The sequence below is a fragment of the Electrona antarctica genome (genome assembly GCF_951216825.1).
Source record: "Electrona antarctica genome assembly, chromosome: 16".
Lineage (NCBI taxonomy): Eukaryota > Metazoa > Chordata > Actinopteri > Myctophiformes > Myctophidae > Electrona > Electrona antarctica.
In genome coordinates, this window is record NC_136797.1 from 12,147,943 (window position 1) to 12,165,952 (window position 18,010).

General features: G+C 40.0%; 2 protein-coding genes across 4 annotated transcripts in view; one reads left to right on the forward strand and one right to left on the reverse strand.

Moving 5' to 3' along the window:
• On the forward strand, positions 1–16,275 carry anxa3b (annexin A3b). Of its 3 annotated transcripts, XR_013791929.1 has the most exons (15): positions 1–132; positions 307–342; positions 595–642; positions 766–850; positions 1,505–1,599; positions 2,368–2,481; positions 3,711–3,801; positions 3,985–4,064; positions 4,835–4,891; positions 6,255–6,348; positions 6,583–6,678; positions 6,776–6,834; positions 8,633–8,755; positions 9,905–10,478; positions 16,239–16,275. XR_013791929.1 is itself a non-coding variant. In XM_079524512.1 (14 exons), exons 2-14 carry the CDS (start codon positions 331–333, stop codon positions 9,962–9,964), a joined length of 1,014 nt encoding a protein of 337 aa, XP_079380638.1. In that variant the 5' UTR covers positions 1–132; positions 307–330; the 3' UTR covers positions 9,965–10,962. The 3 variants fall into 3 exon arrangements, 2 of the variants coding, with proteins under 2 accessions (XP_079380638.1, XP_079380639.1); XM_079524512.1 differs by lacking the exon at positions 16,239–16,275 and having other exon boundaries at positions 9,905–10,962; XM_079524513.1 differs by lacking the exon at positions 16,239–16,275 and having other exon boundaries at positions 31–157; positions 330–342; positions 9,905–10,962.
• The window catches only part of rcl1 (RNA terminal phosphate cyclase-like 1), an 18,348-nt gene continuing 11,457 nt past the window's right edge, over positions 11,120–18,010 (reverse strand). The window contains exons 8-9 of the mRNA XM_079524506.1: positions 14,982–15,085; positions 11,120–11,295 (exon numbers count right to left, since the gene is read on the reverse strand). Coding sequence (XP_079380632.1) covers positions 11,142–11,295; positions 14,982–15,085 — 258 coding nt within the window. The 3' untranslated portion in view covers positions 11,120–11,141. The remainder of the gene's footprint in view (positions 11,296–14,981; positions 15,086–18,010) is intronic.

Sequence of the window (18,010 nt, forward strand, 5' to 3'; positions counted from 1 at the left end):
CCGGAATCCCGTAGAGCTGCTGACCTGGGCGTTGCCTTCACAACTCCGCTAAAGAGGTTCCCTTTCGCTGCTATTCAATCCTTTTCTGTTCTCCCACCCTGGCAAACCGACTATTGTGATTTCTTGCGTTTGGTAAGCCTATCTATCTTTGTGTATAGTTGTCGCTGTCTACTTTAGATTTTTTTTTAGCTTGCGTTCTTCTTATAGGCCTACTTTGCTGTATGGGGAAGGATCTTTCTTGTTCCTTTATTTGCAATGAAAATATGAAATGCAGTCACATCTTTATTCTCTCTCTCTCTGCCCCAGGTTGACTGGACCCATTAAAGAAGAATGTCTGTTTGGGTGAGGGCTATAGGCCTGCACACAACATCTAAAAATGACATACATTGTTCGGAATCAGAAGTGTATTAAATATTGAAGTTAGCATTACATGCAGTAGCATTCAATTACCTACGTATAATATTGTAATAGTAGGCTATAGATCTACTAGTAGGCTATAGAGCTATAGATAGTCTAATCTATCACTCCTCATAATCTCTAATCTATAACTCGTAGTTTCATATCTGATTGCATTCATTTGCTGGCCTATTGCAGGATGACTTGGAACTGCTGTTAGACGACCCCTCCTCGTTGACAGTAACAGTAAGTTGATCATACCATACCATGGGTTAAAGAGGTTAAAATCACAATTTATTAAGTTAGTTATCAGCTTCTTTAGCTTTCATTATTGTGACTGAGCCTGTTTGTTGTTGTGTTCGCCATCAGTCCAACAGAGGGACTGTCAAGGATAAAGCAGGCTTCAAAGCAGAAGAGGACGTGGAAACTCTGAAGAATGCCATAGAGGGCATTGGTATGAGCTAACAATTACAGTTAAAGAGTTATCTTTCTGTTTATTCAGCAAAAAATCACACCCGTGTGAAGTGAGTGGTGCAACTCCGTGTGGGGGTCCCCGGGGGGTCCCCGGAAGTTCCAGACCCACAGGAACGCGCCCAGGGGGCCGGGCCGATTCCGGCAAGCCGCCCCATGTCCGAAACGGTTGAAGAATGACAGAGTTAAGGTGGTTGCACACCGGCCGTGTTTTTCGGAAAACTGATGGAGAAACGCAGCTTAAAAATCCGAATTCGCGCTCGGTGTGTGGGGACCTTTACCGTGTGGGGGTCCCTCTACTGTACTGTACTGTACTGTACTGTCACTGTACTGGCACACCCGAAATCATCATATATACAGTTAATATGTGCGTTTGTGTGTGTGTTAGGTTGCGCACAGGTGGTGAAAAACAACCATGCTATTTTTGTGCTCATACCCAGGCACCAAGGCAGGCACCCAGCCAGCCACACACACAGCTCCGTTAGGGAGTGGTTGCACCACTCAAAAATATTGCAGATTTCTGTGACAGACAATCGTAGGCTGAATTCTAGAGTGTATTCTACCGTGTGACGATATACTGAGCTATATGTAAATAGTTTTAAAGACTGCTTTGTTTCGTTCTCTGATCTCTATCTAGGAACCTCAGAAGATAAACTGATTGAAGTCTTGACCCAAAGAAGCAATGCTCAGCGCCAGGTTATTGCCAATGCCTATCTGAAGGCCACAGGAAGGGTACATTAATAATATTACTTGGGTTTATTTATCTTTAGCCATGCGCATGCTTAAAGTGAATGGCACATCGAGTGGCAAAGCAACAGGCAAAGTGAGTTTAATTGTTTAATGTCGTTTAATGCAATCAGATAGGACTTTTCTGTTTGGATGCAAGTAGTTTTTTGCCACTCAGTAGGCATTCCTGCATAACTTCCGGGTTTGATGATGATGTCACGTGCATACTCTCTATAGAGCTATAAGTTAAGAATAGTAACTATCAACAATCTCTTTGCCAGATAAAAGAAGTATACATAACATAAATGCAGGGGAGTTTGAAAGCAGCCCAGTGACGGGAGAGGTTTGTCAAGATTATAAAGCATGCAAGACTACAAAATAAAAATCTCTACAACCAATCTGACATGGACACCTTACAACAGGCTTAAATACAACGTAACGATAACTTGAAAGATAGATAGATAGATAGATAGATAGATATGGAATTATCAAATAATAATAGAGGTATGGAGAGTGTATAATTGTATGTAGCGGTTGAAGTAGTTACAATTAAGTAGTTACAAAGCAATGCAGATATGTTCTGTGTACAGAAAATAGTCAATCCACAAGCCCAAAATGGTCACGCTGCGACACATTGTGAGCTTGTAGATCGGTTATTCTTGTTGCATGACACAATGCACAAGCAACTGAAGCAAGTATACCTCAGGCCTTAGGTGCAGCCGGAATGTATACAGGATACATGTACATACACATATTCTCTCTCTCTCTTATCAGGCTTTAGTAGCTGACTTGGAAGGTGACACCCACGGAGACTTTGAGGAACTGCTCGTTGCCCTGGCGACACCTGCTGATGTGTACGACTGTAGAGAGATCATTAAAGCCACCCAGGTATGATTGTAATCGATGACGAGGTCAAAGTGAGTGTATTATGCACATAGTGACCATTTTCATCTTATGTCATATTCAGTGGGTGGAAAAACTGGTGTATGATACAAAGTACAAAATGGCCACCGTGTGAATGCTGTATCTTAAATCAACTTTACATCACAGGTTTACAGGTGTAAAAACAAAAATAAAGTGGGTAACATTCGTTACAAGTGCCATATGTTTCAAAAGAAACAAAAAAGAAAGAAAGAGAAATAAACTACACAACAGAAAAACAAATAAAATATCAATATTGGCAGTGTGAAATAGCCTATAAAATATATATGCACAAGATGTGTTGTTAGAGTAGCAGTTAAAACTGCAGAGCATCAATCAAGCAGGTACATGCCGTTGTGTATATATAGCACATATACTATGGCAACTGACTAGGAACGCATCCTAGTTCTGTGCTTATAAAGTTGCTATTATTTTCATGTCATTGTGTCCTACATACCTATAGAATGCTTATCCACCAGGATGCCACAGATAAAAAACATTCCATGCGTTTTTATTGTACGAAAGGTAGCATTTTATAATAAGGAGCTCCAACACGATTTGCACTGTGAATAATCTTTAACAGTGTTAATACGGTATCGGGTACGGTCGCCCCTAAAACCATCTCGCCCCACGATTTTTCCACCGACCGCTCGGTGCCGCGGTTCATGTATTCTTTATTTTGTTTTTACTGAGAATAAGGTTAGAAATAAGTTTAGGGAATAGGCATAGTTTTACTGGGGTTAAGTTTAGGTATAGGGTTAGCTTTAGGCATAGTTTTACTGAGGTTGAGGTTAGGAATAAGGTTAGGTTTAACCGTTAAAGCATAATTTACTTGGGTTACTTTAGGAATACCAGGCCGCGCAGTTCCGCCGGCTCTACGCCCGGGGCGAGTTGGTAAAGGGACGAGTTGTTTGGTATTCGTTAATACTACTACTACTGGTTTTGTATTGGAAAAGCATGAAGAGGATATTATTTGTGTTATAGGGAGCTGGGACCACAGAAAGTATTCTGACTGAAATATTTGTATTGTGTTATAGGGAGCTGGGACCACAGAAAGTATTCTGACTGAAATATTTGTATTGTGTTATAGGGAGCTGGGACCACAGAAAGTATTCTGACTGAAATATTTGTATTGTGTTATAGGGAGCTGGGACCACAGAAAGTATTCTGACTGAAATATTTGTATTGTGTTATAGGGAGCTGGGACCACAGAAAGTATTCTGACTGAAATATTTGCCTCAAGATCCAACAGACAAATCAAAGCCCTAGTTGAAGCATACCTGGCAGGTTAGTATATTATTCACATATATTTCTGCAAATAAAATAGTGACAATAGTGTTTTTTTCCCGCCTTCCATGGGCACGTGTGTGTGGTCATGCATGTGGACTGATATACTTCAGGTATTTGCATGTTTTAGAGTTTAGACTATTGTTATACTGACATTCTGTGTTGTGTTTTGTCTCATCCTAGAAACAGGCAGATCATTAACTCATGATTTCACTTCGGAGGTATCTGGGGAATATGGTAAAACTCTGCTCGTTTTAGCTGAGGTACATATTATATTGTTTCTACAAGAGATTCCTTTTTAATTGACGGTTCTTTGACGTCATCCAGCGTGCGTCCGTAGTGACGTGTGTTCATTGCAGCTACAGTTTTGTAGCTGTGCATCTGGGAGTTGAACCCAGCTCAGCTTCAATTTGTAGCTTTGCAGCAGCTACAAACGTCGGATGCATCTTTGCATCTTCATGTTGCTGGCTTCCATTGGCAATGAATGGTAGACTGTATCTTTGCATCTTCATGTCGCTGGCTTCCATTGGCAATGGATGGTAGACTGTATCTTTGCATCTGCCTGTGTGAACGCAGCACGAGTATTTTAGAAAAGTTAAATAAAAAAAACTAATTATGTATATTTTACCATAATGCATCATACAACGGTAGACAAATAAAGATGCATAACCGTCGTACACTGTCAAAGGCAAAGCCATATCGTTTTTTTAGACAGTTGACTTGACTGCTTCTCCACTCTCAGCTAAAGAATGTGCAGAATGGATTGCCATGGAGAGAGATGTTTCTGAATTATGTTAGCACAGCTATGAGAGATACTGTATACAACGAGTTCAGCATGTACAATTGAATTAGCAATACTTTTCTGTGAGTGGCTCCTAGACTGGAGAGGTCAGAGAACACAACTTCTTTAGGTGATATTAATTTACGTCATGAAGCAATACAAAAAAAGAAAAATTCTCATCTGTAGAATTACAGTAAGGAACGTACAGTACCATCACCATCATCACAGTTGTGATCCCTCCTTTCCTTGTAGGGCAAGAGGGATGAAAGCACTAGTGTGGATGTCGCCAAAGCCAAGGAAGATGCTAAGGTGAAATCAGCTACAGACTAAAGTAATAACCATCCACTGTGTGGAAGAGGCCAAGCTAAATGGAAACGGGATCACAATAATTGCCTTGGTATACCCATTCTGGGCGGGAACCCCTTTTGGTGTTTTAACTAAGCATTATGTTATACTTTAGCTATTGAAAAATAGCAGATCTACAAGCTCATAGCGCGCCACCGAGTGGCGCGCAACGAGCTTGTAGGTCTGCTATTTTTGAAAAATTGTGAAAATGCGGCACAAATCTTTGAATATATATTCTTTCAGAATACTTTTTATTTATTTCGACGTCAGGCCTAAATGGGTTAAATGCTATTTTAGAGAGTCACGTTTTAATGTCATGATGAAAGCCTCGAGACACTGCAGCACCCTCTATCGGCACAATACTGTAGCTCTGAATTCTTCTCAGAACTCCTTGTAACGTTATGGACCAGAGCTAGATATAGGCCTACTGTATAGTTAGAAGAATCTAAATAGTGAATTGTAGACACATTGCATTGTGTCACTAGTGTGAATTAATTCATTAGAAATACGGTTAAAACGAATATTACCACATTTTTATTACTCATGACTGTTATATATAATATGTTACCCTCAGTATTGATCGCATTATGTTATACTTTAGCTGTTGAAAATTAGAAGATCTACAAGCTTGTAGAAGATCAGCTATTTTTTTGAAAAATCGCGAAAATGTGGTGCAAATCTTTGAATATAGGCCTACTGTATATTCTTTCAGAGCGAACATTTTAAACTCAAATCTTTGCTTCTGGGACTTGGGGAGTCCCTGGAACAACATATTTTCAGATGCCGGTCGAGGCCAAATACAGATAATTCTGGGGGTACTTGACATGAAAAGGTTGAGCACCACTGACAAAGAAAACTGAAAACTGTCACGATTTAAAGACATTTTGTATAACCGACCTCAGCTATAAATGGGTTAAAGCACTAAACAAGGCCATGATGATGGCCTTGTGTAGTATTTCGTAACCCTTCGTAAGTATTTCACTCTCCCACTGGGCATGGCCCAGCCCCAGAACATTGTGGCTGCTTGCAGTGTGAGTCAGACATGGACTGGTGTATTTGCGTTGAATCATACTTCCTTTGAACTCTCATGAGAAATTCCATTTTCCCTCTCCAATTGTGTTTTCCACTGTGTTCTGTTCTCAATGTGTGTGGAGAGTACACAGATAAACAGACAGCTAACAGTTGACTTTCTGCCTCTGACCGTCTCTTCAAGTCAACTGTTAGCTGTCTGTTTATCTGTGTACTCTCCACACACATTGAGAACAGAACACACTGTGTACATTATTTTTTATCCATGCATACTCATATCTTTCTCCTTCTAACCCAGGCCCTGTATGAAGCAGGGGAGAACAAGTGGGGGACAGATGAGGCCAAGTTTATTGATATTTTGTGCCATAGGAGTGTTCCTCAGTTGCGACAGAGTAGGTAGACTTCTGTCTTTTTTTTTTTAGACAAATGTATCTGACAATAAAGGTGCTTGCACACTGGACGCGTTTTTTCGGAAAACCAAAGGAGAAACGCAGCTAAAAATCAGAAAAAACGCGCTCTGTGTGCAGGGACCTTTATTCTGACAAACATACTGCTCCACAAATCAGTCTAAATAATACAGTATCAATAAAATCCATGTTTATGTCCGTTGCTCTGTCTGTCTGCAGCGCTTGTAGAATATAAAAGCATAAGCAACAAGACCCTGCAGGAGAGCATTGAAAGTGAGATGTCCGGTGACCTGAAGAAGCTATTGGTGGCCATTGGTAAGGACTCTCTCTCTTTAGCAGTGCTTTTTCTTTCTTTCAGGGAACTATTCAAAAACGTATATAAAACTCTGTTGTTTTCTGTGCCTTTCCACAGTTAAGTGTGTAAAGAGTGTCCCTACATACCTGGCAGAGAGGCTTTTCAAGGCCATGAAAGTAAGTTGTGGTGTCGATCTCGATCTCCGTTAAACCCCATTCATTGACAAGAGTGCTGTGCAAACAGAATTGATAACTGAAAGTAGTTGTCATTCAGGATGGGAACTTTGGTGTTTTAAGCATTATGTTATACTTTAGCTATTGAAGCTCATATCGCTGAGTGCCGCGCTATGAGCTTGTAGATCTGCTATTTTTGAAAAATCGTGAAAATGTGCCGCAAATCATTGAATGTACAGTATGTTCTTTGAGAGGGAATGCTTTTAACTCAAATGTTCGCTTCTGGGGGGGTCCCTGGAAAATCATATTTTCAGATGGGGGTCCGCGGCCAAATGCATATAATTCTGGTGGTCCTTGACATGAAATAGTTTGAGAACCACTGACATAGAAACTGAGGTTTTCCCGAAAACTCATAATTCAGAAGACATTTTGTAGAATCAGTTCTCAGGTCTAAATGGTTAACCCATTTTGGGCGGGAACCCCTTTTGGTGTTAGCATTATGTTATGCTTTAGCTATTGAAAAATAGCAGATCTACAAGCTCATAGCGCGCCACTCGGTGGCGCGCTATGAGCTTGTAGATCTGCTATTTTTGAAAAATCGAAGAACGACTGACATAGAAACATAGCTTTTTCAGAAAACTGTCAGGATGTAGAATACATTTTTAGAATCTGATCTCAGGTCTAAATGGTTAAATACCATATTACACTCTCCTTTGACAGTTGAAAATACATTATTTCTGTCCAGCCACACATCACATCACATTTGTTGCTGAAGCATAAATCACCAGGCTGCCTTTTTAACCCTGCAGAGTGCAGACCACACAAACCAACAACACCAGCGACTCCCCAACATCAAATCCACATATTGTTACACTGCATCCTTCCTGCTGCCCAGTCATTCAGCCACAGAGATGGTTCCATTGCTCTCTCGTGGCGTGGAAGGGAATGTTAAGCCATGGTCTTACTACTGCTGTTGTTCTGAGGAAAGACTGTAACATTGTTGGTGGAAAAGTGTCACCAATTTGAGTGATTATGAAGTGAAATTGTACAGATGTTGCCGTTTGCGGTACTGATAACTTTTATTTCTTTAATCCTAGCAGTTGTGTGATATAACAACTGTCTCTACTTGCAGTATATTTATAATTGTGAGCCCTTAACCCATTTTAGGGCGGGGAACCCCTTTTGGTGTTTTAAGCATTATGTTATGCTTTAGTTGTTGAAAAATAGCAGATCTACAAGCTCATAGCGCTGCACCGAGTGCTGCGCTATGAACTTGTAGGCCTTCTATTTTTTTTAAATCGTGAAAATGTGGCGCAAATCTTTATATTCTTTCAGAGAGAACGTTTTTAAATCTTTGCTTCTGGGGGGGGGGGGGGGGGAACAACATATTTTCAAATGGGGGTCGGCCACCAAATACATATCATCTTGGGGGTCCTTGACATGAAATATTGAGCACCACTGATATAGAAACATAGGTATTTCAAAAAACTGTCAGGATTTAGAAGACTTTTTTTTTAATTTCGAGGTCACAGCCAGGTTTACAGGTGTAAAACAGTGAAATTTGGTTTTGTGCACTGCAAGCAAATTCCATCATTTTTTATTTATCGCAGAAAGAAAGAAGCATTTACCCTAGATAGATTTTGTTCAAAGTGAAGGTTTGGCCAAAAGGATTGTAAAACCCATTGTATTTTTTTAGCATTCTGCATTGTGTGAAAGTCTGAATAGTAGCAGAAGGCTATGGGTAACATTTAATTTAGGAAGAACCTTTTCTTTTAGCTACATGTGTTGTTCTTGTCTCCAGGGTGCAGGGACCACGGAGTCCACTCTGACCAGGATACTGGTCAGCCGTTCAGAGACAGACTTACTGGACATAAGAACGGAGTACAAAAAGCTGTTTGGCTGCTCTCTCTTCTCCCAGTTAGAGGTCAGCATGATGCGCACATACTGTACACAATATCTCTCTCATACACACACAAATCAGTGGGCTTCAGCCCGTTGTGTCTGTCTTATAGTCCGGCAGCCGACAGGCTTTTTTAAAGTGGGAAATTTGGTATATAGTCTTTTTTCCTCGATTATTTTTCCACTGGAAAATTTTTATTTAGTTACTCCACTGCGCCCGCTACCGATATTGCCAAGAGAAAACCCTCATACAGAATATTTTTCTTCCGGTGAAAAAAATCCCTTTCTGGCCAAAAAGTACCTTTTTATACGTGTGGTGGTGGGGGGGCTCAGAGTGCTTCCACTAAGGAAAGTAGGCTTTGTAATGACACAACCCGCCTTTGTATTGGTGAGAAGCAAAAACGTTTTTTATTTATGCTAAAGATGAGAGGCTGGTCTGCATTTATGCGAGCCCCGGAAGTCATCGGTAACATAGCTCTAAACGGCAACGGTATTAGAGCTATGGACCAGAGCTAGAAAACACCCTAGTTTGACATGTCACATGTCACTTAAAGCAAAAGGAAAGTTTGACATTTTTGCCTGCCATAGGATGTTAATGGTAGGGTCACAAGAAACCCCCAGAAAAAGAATTGCCCAATACCGACAGCCGGTCAGCAAGTGGATTCATGAATGTATGTGTATATAGACAATATTTTAGGCCAATAAAAAAAAGACTATATATTACATTTCCCATCTGTCTGCCGGACTATTAGGCCTGAAACACACTGGAAGCATCCCTTCAGCATGGCATGTGCAATGACAGCGTCTCGCACACGTCTGCTGTTCCCAATTTACATTTGATTAACATTTCATCTTTGGGATCAGTGTATATATTATATTTAATTATAATTAAAAAAATAATTCTGATGTCAATAAGACACATTTTCACCATCTTATTTGGCTGCTTCCAGCATGTGGGAAAAACATATACTCCAAGCCTCAACTGTGAGCGGTGTGGTTGGTCTTTCCAGTTAAAAGTGGACACTAAATGGAAAAGTAAAATGCATACAGTGTGTTTTGGCCTTCATGTCAGGATTGAGTATTATATTAATGTCTTCGGTACTCATGTTCAATATCTCAGGTGGTCATGGAATAGTTTATTTAATAACATTTTCTTTGCATTTACCCTTTGTAGTCTGAAGTGTCTGGTAATTATGCCGAAGCCCTGAAGCTGCTCTGTGGTGGAGATGACTGATTATCGGCGATTTGTTTGATACACCTGGAATAGTGTGGAGATTCACGCCAAAGCAGACGACACGCCAGTGGATGTAACTTCAACTTCAACACACTGATGACAATCAGTATTACATGAGAAGTGTTAAACTTATAATAACACAACTGATGAAAATCAGTTCGATAATAAGAAATGTTCTAATAACACAACGGATGACAATCAGGATTACATGATACTAAGTGTTCTAATATTAAGATGGGGTATTCACCAATAAGAGGTCATAAGAGTTGAAGGAATTGTGTATTCTGACTGAATCTCATCTCAACTCTTAACTGCACATGTTAAGAGTGTGTTCTTAAGTGTTTTCAAAATATATATAATGTAGATACTACTAGACAACATTCAACCACTAGATGTCACACATACAACACCTCTGTTGCACGAGGTTTATTTCCCTGTCAAGCAGAAATCATGTAGTGCTCTTTAACCCATTTAGAACTACAAATGCCTTCTAGTCGTTCTCAAACATTTTCATGTCAAGGACCCCCAAAAATATATGTAATTGGCCGCTGACCCCCATCTGAAAATATGTTGTTCCAGGTACCCCGCAGAAGCAAAGATGAGTTAAAAACGTTCGCTCTGAAAGAATATATATTCAAAGATTTGCGCCACATTTTCCGGATTTTTCTAAAATAGATCTACAAGCTCGTAGCGCGGCACTCGGTGCCACGCTATGAGCTTGTAGATCTGCTATTTTTCAATAGCTAAAGTACAACATAATACGTAAAACACCAAAGGGTTCCCGTCCAGGATGGGTTAAACAACATTACATTAGCGTCAAGTAGCAGGCTTACCCAACAAAAACAGATGGATTGTGGCTGGCTTACTTACAGCTCACAGAGGTAATAAATCATGGAGTTTTGACATCCCTATTTAAATGATTATTTCACATGTTTTGGGAGGGGGGAATCATTTTATTACACATTTTTTTTTAAACCTCGATGAATTATTTTCTTATTCGTTTTCACAATAGAATATCTATATATATAACCTAACAAGTTTGTCAACCAAAAACAAAAAAAGGTACAGTTATAAATGTTCATTTTAACAATAAAAAACGTTCCTCCTGCAATGGCATTGTTATTGTGAGGGGTAAAAAAAAAAGGCACAAAGTGATCATAGTTGTACAAACATACATTTAACTGATACTTTTGTTGATGTTGCTGTAACCTACTCCAACACACGTCATCAAGGTCTTGTCTCCACCTTTTCTTTCGCCGTCTAACGGTTTCTGTGTCTCCATCTTGAACATAATCTGGAAGAAATCTCTAATATTTCGGAGGAATTCAATCCTAGAAGGAATGGGAGGGGAAAAAAATGATGTCAAGAGATTTCTTGACATTTTGTTCAATCAATTATAGGTTAAAGAAGATGTGAGTTCGGTGTCTGAAAACGCATCCTAACTCATTACATTGTAATGATTACAACATTATCCTGGAACGGGAACCAGGACATGGGGATGAGGAATTAGTCTGTAATTACTTCTGGTAACACTAAATGAATTGAATGCACCAAAGACAGAAAAAAAGAGTATCACCAAGTACGCTCCTCTTTAGATACATGCAGAAATGAGCCAGCACACATACTATATACCAACAAGTAAGACGCGTAAACGCGGGAAGCGAACGAAGCTGTTGTGGCAGTCTGACACACACACACACACAGACCTCTGTATCATTCCAATTTCAGGCGGGTGGTGTTACAGCGTGACACACAGAGACAGACAGTTTTGGCCAGCTTCTATAGTTAGTGCTCACTTCGTTCGCAATAATAATATCAAAATACAACATAAAGGCCTGGGCCGTGGCTCAGCGGTCCAGGCATTTTGTCTGGTAATCCAGTCTGGCAGTGTGCCGCGGGTTCGACTCCCGATCCCGACGGCCTTTACTGCATGTCTTCCCCCCCATCTCTCTCCCCATTTCCTGTCAGCCCCCTACAGTCTGTCCCTCCATAAAAAAAATTCAAATAAAGGCGAAAGCCACAAAAAAAAACATTTAAAATACAACATAAAAACAAACATGAATCACAAGCATGAAAACGGTTATCTAAAATAGCTGCCATTTAAGATGGCAATTTCCATGACCCATTTTACACAGAGCGTGGCTGTTTACTTGCTGACCACGTGCCGTTGTGTACACAAATGGAAACACGGTGATGATATGAGTTGTAAGCCGAGTAAGAGGAGGGGCTGAGTGGGGGGTTTGTGATGGCACTGCCAATCTTCAGTTATCATAGTACTGTACTTGAGAGGAACACAGCACCGGTACCATGATAACTGAAAATGGACAGTTCATAGTCCATTGGCCACCTCCTCTTTAACCCATTTAGACCTGTGCCTTCTAAATCCTGACCGTTTTCTGAAAAACCCTATGTTTCTAAGTCAGTCGTTTCATGTCAAGGAGCCCCAGAATTATATGTATTTGGCCGCAGACCCCAATCTCAAAATATGTTGTTCCAGGGACACCGAGTGCCGCACTACGAGCTTGTAGATCTGCTATTTTTCAATAGCTAAAGTATAACATACTGCTATAAACACCAAGAGGGGTTCCCGTCCAGAATGGGTTAATCAGGTGCATTATTTATTACACATGCATATATATATATATTATTATAAATATGGTCCTGGGTGCATGATGGCTCAGTCAGTTATGGGCTGTGTGTCCATCCTGAGCGCAATGAGTGTTGCATATTATTTACGCTATGGTGGAAGTGCCTGCAGCGCGACAAGACATTCCACAACATGCTCCTTATGAGTTTGAGGAACCAAATTGGACTTCTGTCATGCCTCTGTTTGCCATCACTCTGACACCTTTTCCAACACTTTGTTCCCAATGGGAACCGGTTCAGTTATTTTTCCAAAGTTGGAACGTTAATTATGAATTGAGTGTGCAGAACCATACCTACAGTAGATTGTTATCACCATGAAACTTCCCCAGTTGATTACTTACACGAAGACAATGATTTATTGTATTATATAAAAAAAAAAAAAATTAAAAATGCAAACAGGGCATTATATATGTAGGAAAATAATAATGCAAAATATAGAAAATATGAAAAAGCTACTACTGTGGAAGGGTTATCAACATCATATATTAATTTACCTATATTGATCCTATAAAAAATGTAATATAGGTATAGTTTTGCCCACTCAATTCATAATTAACGTTCCAATTGCTCATGGACTAAGAACCAAAAATTACTGAACAGGTTGCCATTGGGAACCAACCGGTGGAAAACGGGTCTCTGTCTACACTCTTGCATTGTATTGGTAATTTATTATTGGTTTGTGACCTATCCACTGTCTACATCATGGTTCTTCAACAAAAGGGGGAGAGATAATTGTTGCTGGTTAGATATGGCCATCATTTTGGCAAACTTGCAATTTTCAGCAGAATATTGCCAACACACCCACATCAGGAACGCCACATCCACAGTGACAGTTTAAACTCACAATACTTGGGAATCTCACTGCTGATGGGAGATCTTTATTGCCGACACACCCACATCAGGAATGCCACATCCACAGTGACAGTTTAGACTTATCATGCTCAGGAATCTCAGTGCTGATGGGAGATTTTGTTAGCGCCCTTGTGGAATTCTGTGAAAACACTGTGCTGGGTAATTGACACTAATTGTGAGCCAAGTGTGCAAGTTCACCACCCTTAAACTAGACACCTCACTTACATTAGCATCGCAGATTCGTCTTTGCAGTAGGGCTGGGCAATATATCGCTATTACGTTGAGATCGTGAGAGTAGATATCACCTGGGATTTGGCCAATTGTGTAATATTGTGTTTTTGGCAAAACAGTTTTTGGTCACTTAAGCCCATATCTTAAAATTGTGAAACTAGCAGACCTACAAGTTCACTATGTGACGTCATTGCTACGCATTGTGAGCTTGTACGGTAGGTCTGCTATATTAAACACACACAGCATTTTAAAAAAACGGATAAAGTGGATGTCCAAAGGTTAATGGGGAAACCTAAACAATGACTGGTTTGTTTTGTTCCTGAAGTTGTTTATTTGACTAGCGTTTCCTGTCCTAGTGCGTACTAGAGAGAACTTTGGATTGTTGTCCCCTGCCAAGAGATGACCTGTCGAAGAATAACCACTATGTACAGGACTGAGGCCTGTACATAGTGTGAGGCATGCACGAGACCTTGTGCAAGAGACCTTGTGCATGACTACTCTCCAGTGTTGTTTTTGGCAGCAAATTTCTATTTTAGTTTTAGTCATAGTCTCTTGAAACGTTTTCATTTGGTTTTAGTCACATTTTAGTCACCTGGAATGTTTTAGTGTTTAGTCTAGTTTTAGTCGACTAAATATCATAAGATTTTAGTCGACTAAATCTAAAGTTAATTTAGTCACGCTGCGACGCGTTGTGAGCTTGTAGATCGGCTATTTTCAGCATGTGACCAAGTGTAAAATGACTTATACTGGATCTCTTGTCCACTAGTCCTTTCCTAACATTTTAGTCTAGTTTTTATTTGTTGATGAAATTGTCAATATATTTAGTCTTAGCTTTAGTCATCATAGCTTAGTTTTCATTTAGTTTTCGTCAGTGAAAAAAGGCAGTCGACGAACATTTTCATGCATTTCGTTTTTCCGAAATTTAGACTGTCTGATAATTCTGTCTGTAAAATAGAAAGGAGAGGTCGCACAACTCGTAGTCCCGATGCCAAAAAAAGGAGGATACCCGTTTGTCGAAACGTTAAAAAATAAAATAAAAGTTTTTTTGGGATCGGGACGACGAGTTCTGCAACTCCTGTGGTCAGCACCTCCCTACTCTTGGTGTATATACCAACCACATTAACTATCGCAATCCCCATTTTGCCAAATATTAAGTCGAAAAATCGACCCAGATCAGCTATTTACACTGAATCCTGAGCACTGCCCGAGTCATAACTTCAAGGCTAGTGTCTTACATGTAGACAGAGAAGGGTATTTGAGTGTGCATGTGTGTGCGTGTGTGCCTTACGTGTACGGGGTGAGAGGTCCGACTAAAGTCTTAGAGACGTCCTGCTGACCCAGGGTCATGAACAGCAACGCCAGGCTCTGATTGGAGGAATCGACGCAGCCACCCTGGAACAACAAAAAGAGAGATAATTCATGGGGGGCGGAGGAGGAGGGGTTATGTGTGCATCAGCTTCAAAAACATCAACACTAACATACGTCACTGAGGTAGAGAAAGAACTCTGTGACCCCATGAGGACGTACTTGTTGTCGTCAGTGTTATCGTGTAGGTCCAACACAAGTATCGATCACACAACGTACATATCGTTGCTGTCGGGTGGAAACCTCCTAAATCCATTTTTTTAGTTTTTTTTTTGCATTAATCAGTGCTATTGAACACCGTTTAGTCTGTGTGTTGTTTCGAAAATATTGGAACCAAAGAAAAGTAATAATAGTAATTCATAAAAGTAATAATAATGAAAAGTATTAAAAATCGCTTCGGACAAAACCTCTCAACTCCATTGGACCCTCAAACTCCACCCACCTCCTCTCCCCTTCTCATGCAAATAATTGACAATATATAAAAGTCACAACACCAACTTTGATGAGGCAGTATTGCTTTGTTTTCAAAATATATAAAAGGTTTTCGTAATTTCCTAGAAAAATATATATTTTTAATTTCCTGAAAAATGAACATTTTGGAGTTATGTGGTATTATATATATATATATATATATATATATATATATATATATATATATAAAAAAGAGGTCACAATTATTACATGGTCACCTGATTGCAATTCATTTGAGCTAATCACATACATTTTTGCATAACCGTTGGAATAGTTTCCATTAATTATACAATGAATCAACTCAAATGTCATGATCATAGCAGACTTACTGACAGAGGACTATCAGAGGTTTCAGCCTCAGATACACATGTGATAAATTCGTTCATAATCCAAAATAATGGGAGTGGACCAGGGACAATCTTAACACCAGGTGCACCAACGATATACTATTCAACAAACAGAAGTAGACCTTTATAAAAATGTATGTCTGAAAAGCCAGCAACGGTTTCCTTTCTCCATGTGAATGTATGCTATAACCATCTTAACTCGTCTCCCCCAGTATGAATGTATGCTATAACCATCTTAACTCGTCTTCCCCAGTATGCATAATCCCTCATGCTTTCCTTAACCCATTTAGACCTGAACTCGATTCTACAAAATCTCTTCTTAATCATGACAGTTTTCTGAAAAACCTATGTTTCTATGTCAGTCGTTCTCAAACATTTTCATGTCAAGGACCCCCAAAAATATATGTAATTGCACGCCGACCCCCATATGTTGTTCCAGGGACCTTCCAGAAGCTAAGATTTGAGTTAAAAACGTTCGCTCTGAAAGAATATATATTCAAAGATTTGTACCACATTTTCACAATTTTTCAAAAATAGCAGAGCTCGTAGGGCGGCACTCCGTGCCGCGCTATGAGCTTGTAGATCTGCTATTTTTCAATAGCTAAAGTACAACATAACGCTTAAAACACCGACAGGGGTTCCCGCCTAAAATGGGTTAAGCCATCTGTTGCCTTTCCCTTCCTCTGTCCACATATCCGAGGACAGAAGGTCTAGTCTCAGGCATCACATGCCACCATGGTTAACTCGTCAGCTATGCATCTTTGTGCACCCACTATGACACCCATTAAGACTTAGGGTGACTGGACACGCGCTATAAGGAAGAAGGAAAAAAAAGAACAACGAACCTATAGTGAGGGCCTTTTCAAACCATTCCTCTAAATTAGACTTGTGTGTAAATGTGGACAGGCCTGGGCTAAATAGGGTTAATATCCTGTGGTGTGCATTCATCCATTTCCAAGTGCGCCCTATGTATGTGTGTGTGGCAACATGGACATTGTGACAGACGGTCAGCAGGAATATGATTCAATTACATTAATCATGTGAACAAAACCATGGCAACATTGTTTTAAGAAAAGGCATCCCATACCACCGACTAGCCTGGAATTCACCATTTGGACTGGGTGGCTACACAATGTAAACAAATGACTATTTTTCACGCACTGCAAAAACAAAAGATGCAACGATGCAAAACATCAAAAAAAAATAAAAAAGTAAAGCCATAGTGAAAAAACATATTTTAGTAATAATAATTAATTATTGGCCCGGGCGGCTGGCGTAGCCGTCTGGGCACCTTGGCTGGTAATCCAGTCTGGCAGTGTGCCGCGGGTTCGACTCCCGATCCCGACGGCCTTTACTGCGTGTCACCCCCCCCCATCTCTATCTCCCCATTTCCTGTCAGCCTACTGTATACCTATCCCTCTATAAAAAGAAAATAAAGGCGAAAGCCACAAAAAATATATCTAAAAAAAATAAAAAAATAAAAAAAATTATTAATAATTCTACTACTATTCTAATATATATTTACATAATAAGTCAACTGCTTGGATATTACTTACCATTACAAAAGATGTGGTTATATAGAAGTAATTTGTATGAAAACACATATGCCAATTCCTTACATATCCGTGGTCACAGCAGATGAAATTTGTGCTTAAAAGAACCGTAGGTTCCATTCAAATGCTAAATGCAATTAATTGTTGGCAGGTTAAATACTTGGTTAGCTGTAGAACTGATAGGCCATGGCCCTTTGGCGGTCAGGATGTCCGCTCCATGCCCTGGTCTTGACCCTTGGTGAGCCAGGATGACGACTGGGTGGTGACTGACATAAGTTTCGCAAGAGATGGTCTTGCACCAACTCCTGCTACTTGTGGGGAAGGCCGCGTAGACGCTTCCGTCTTCTTCCCCAAAATACTTAGTCATGAGGCACTTAACCCATTCTGGGCGGGAACCCCTTTTGGTGTTTCAAGCGTTATGTTATACTTTAGCTATAGAAAAATAGCAGCTCTACGAGCTTGTAGGTCTGCTATTCTTTTTTGAATTGTGAAAATGTGCCTTAAATCTTTGAATATATATTCTTTCTATGTTTTAACTCAAATCTTTGCTTCTGGGGGGGTCCCTGGAACAACATATTTTC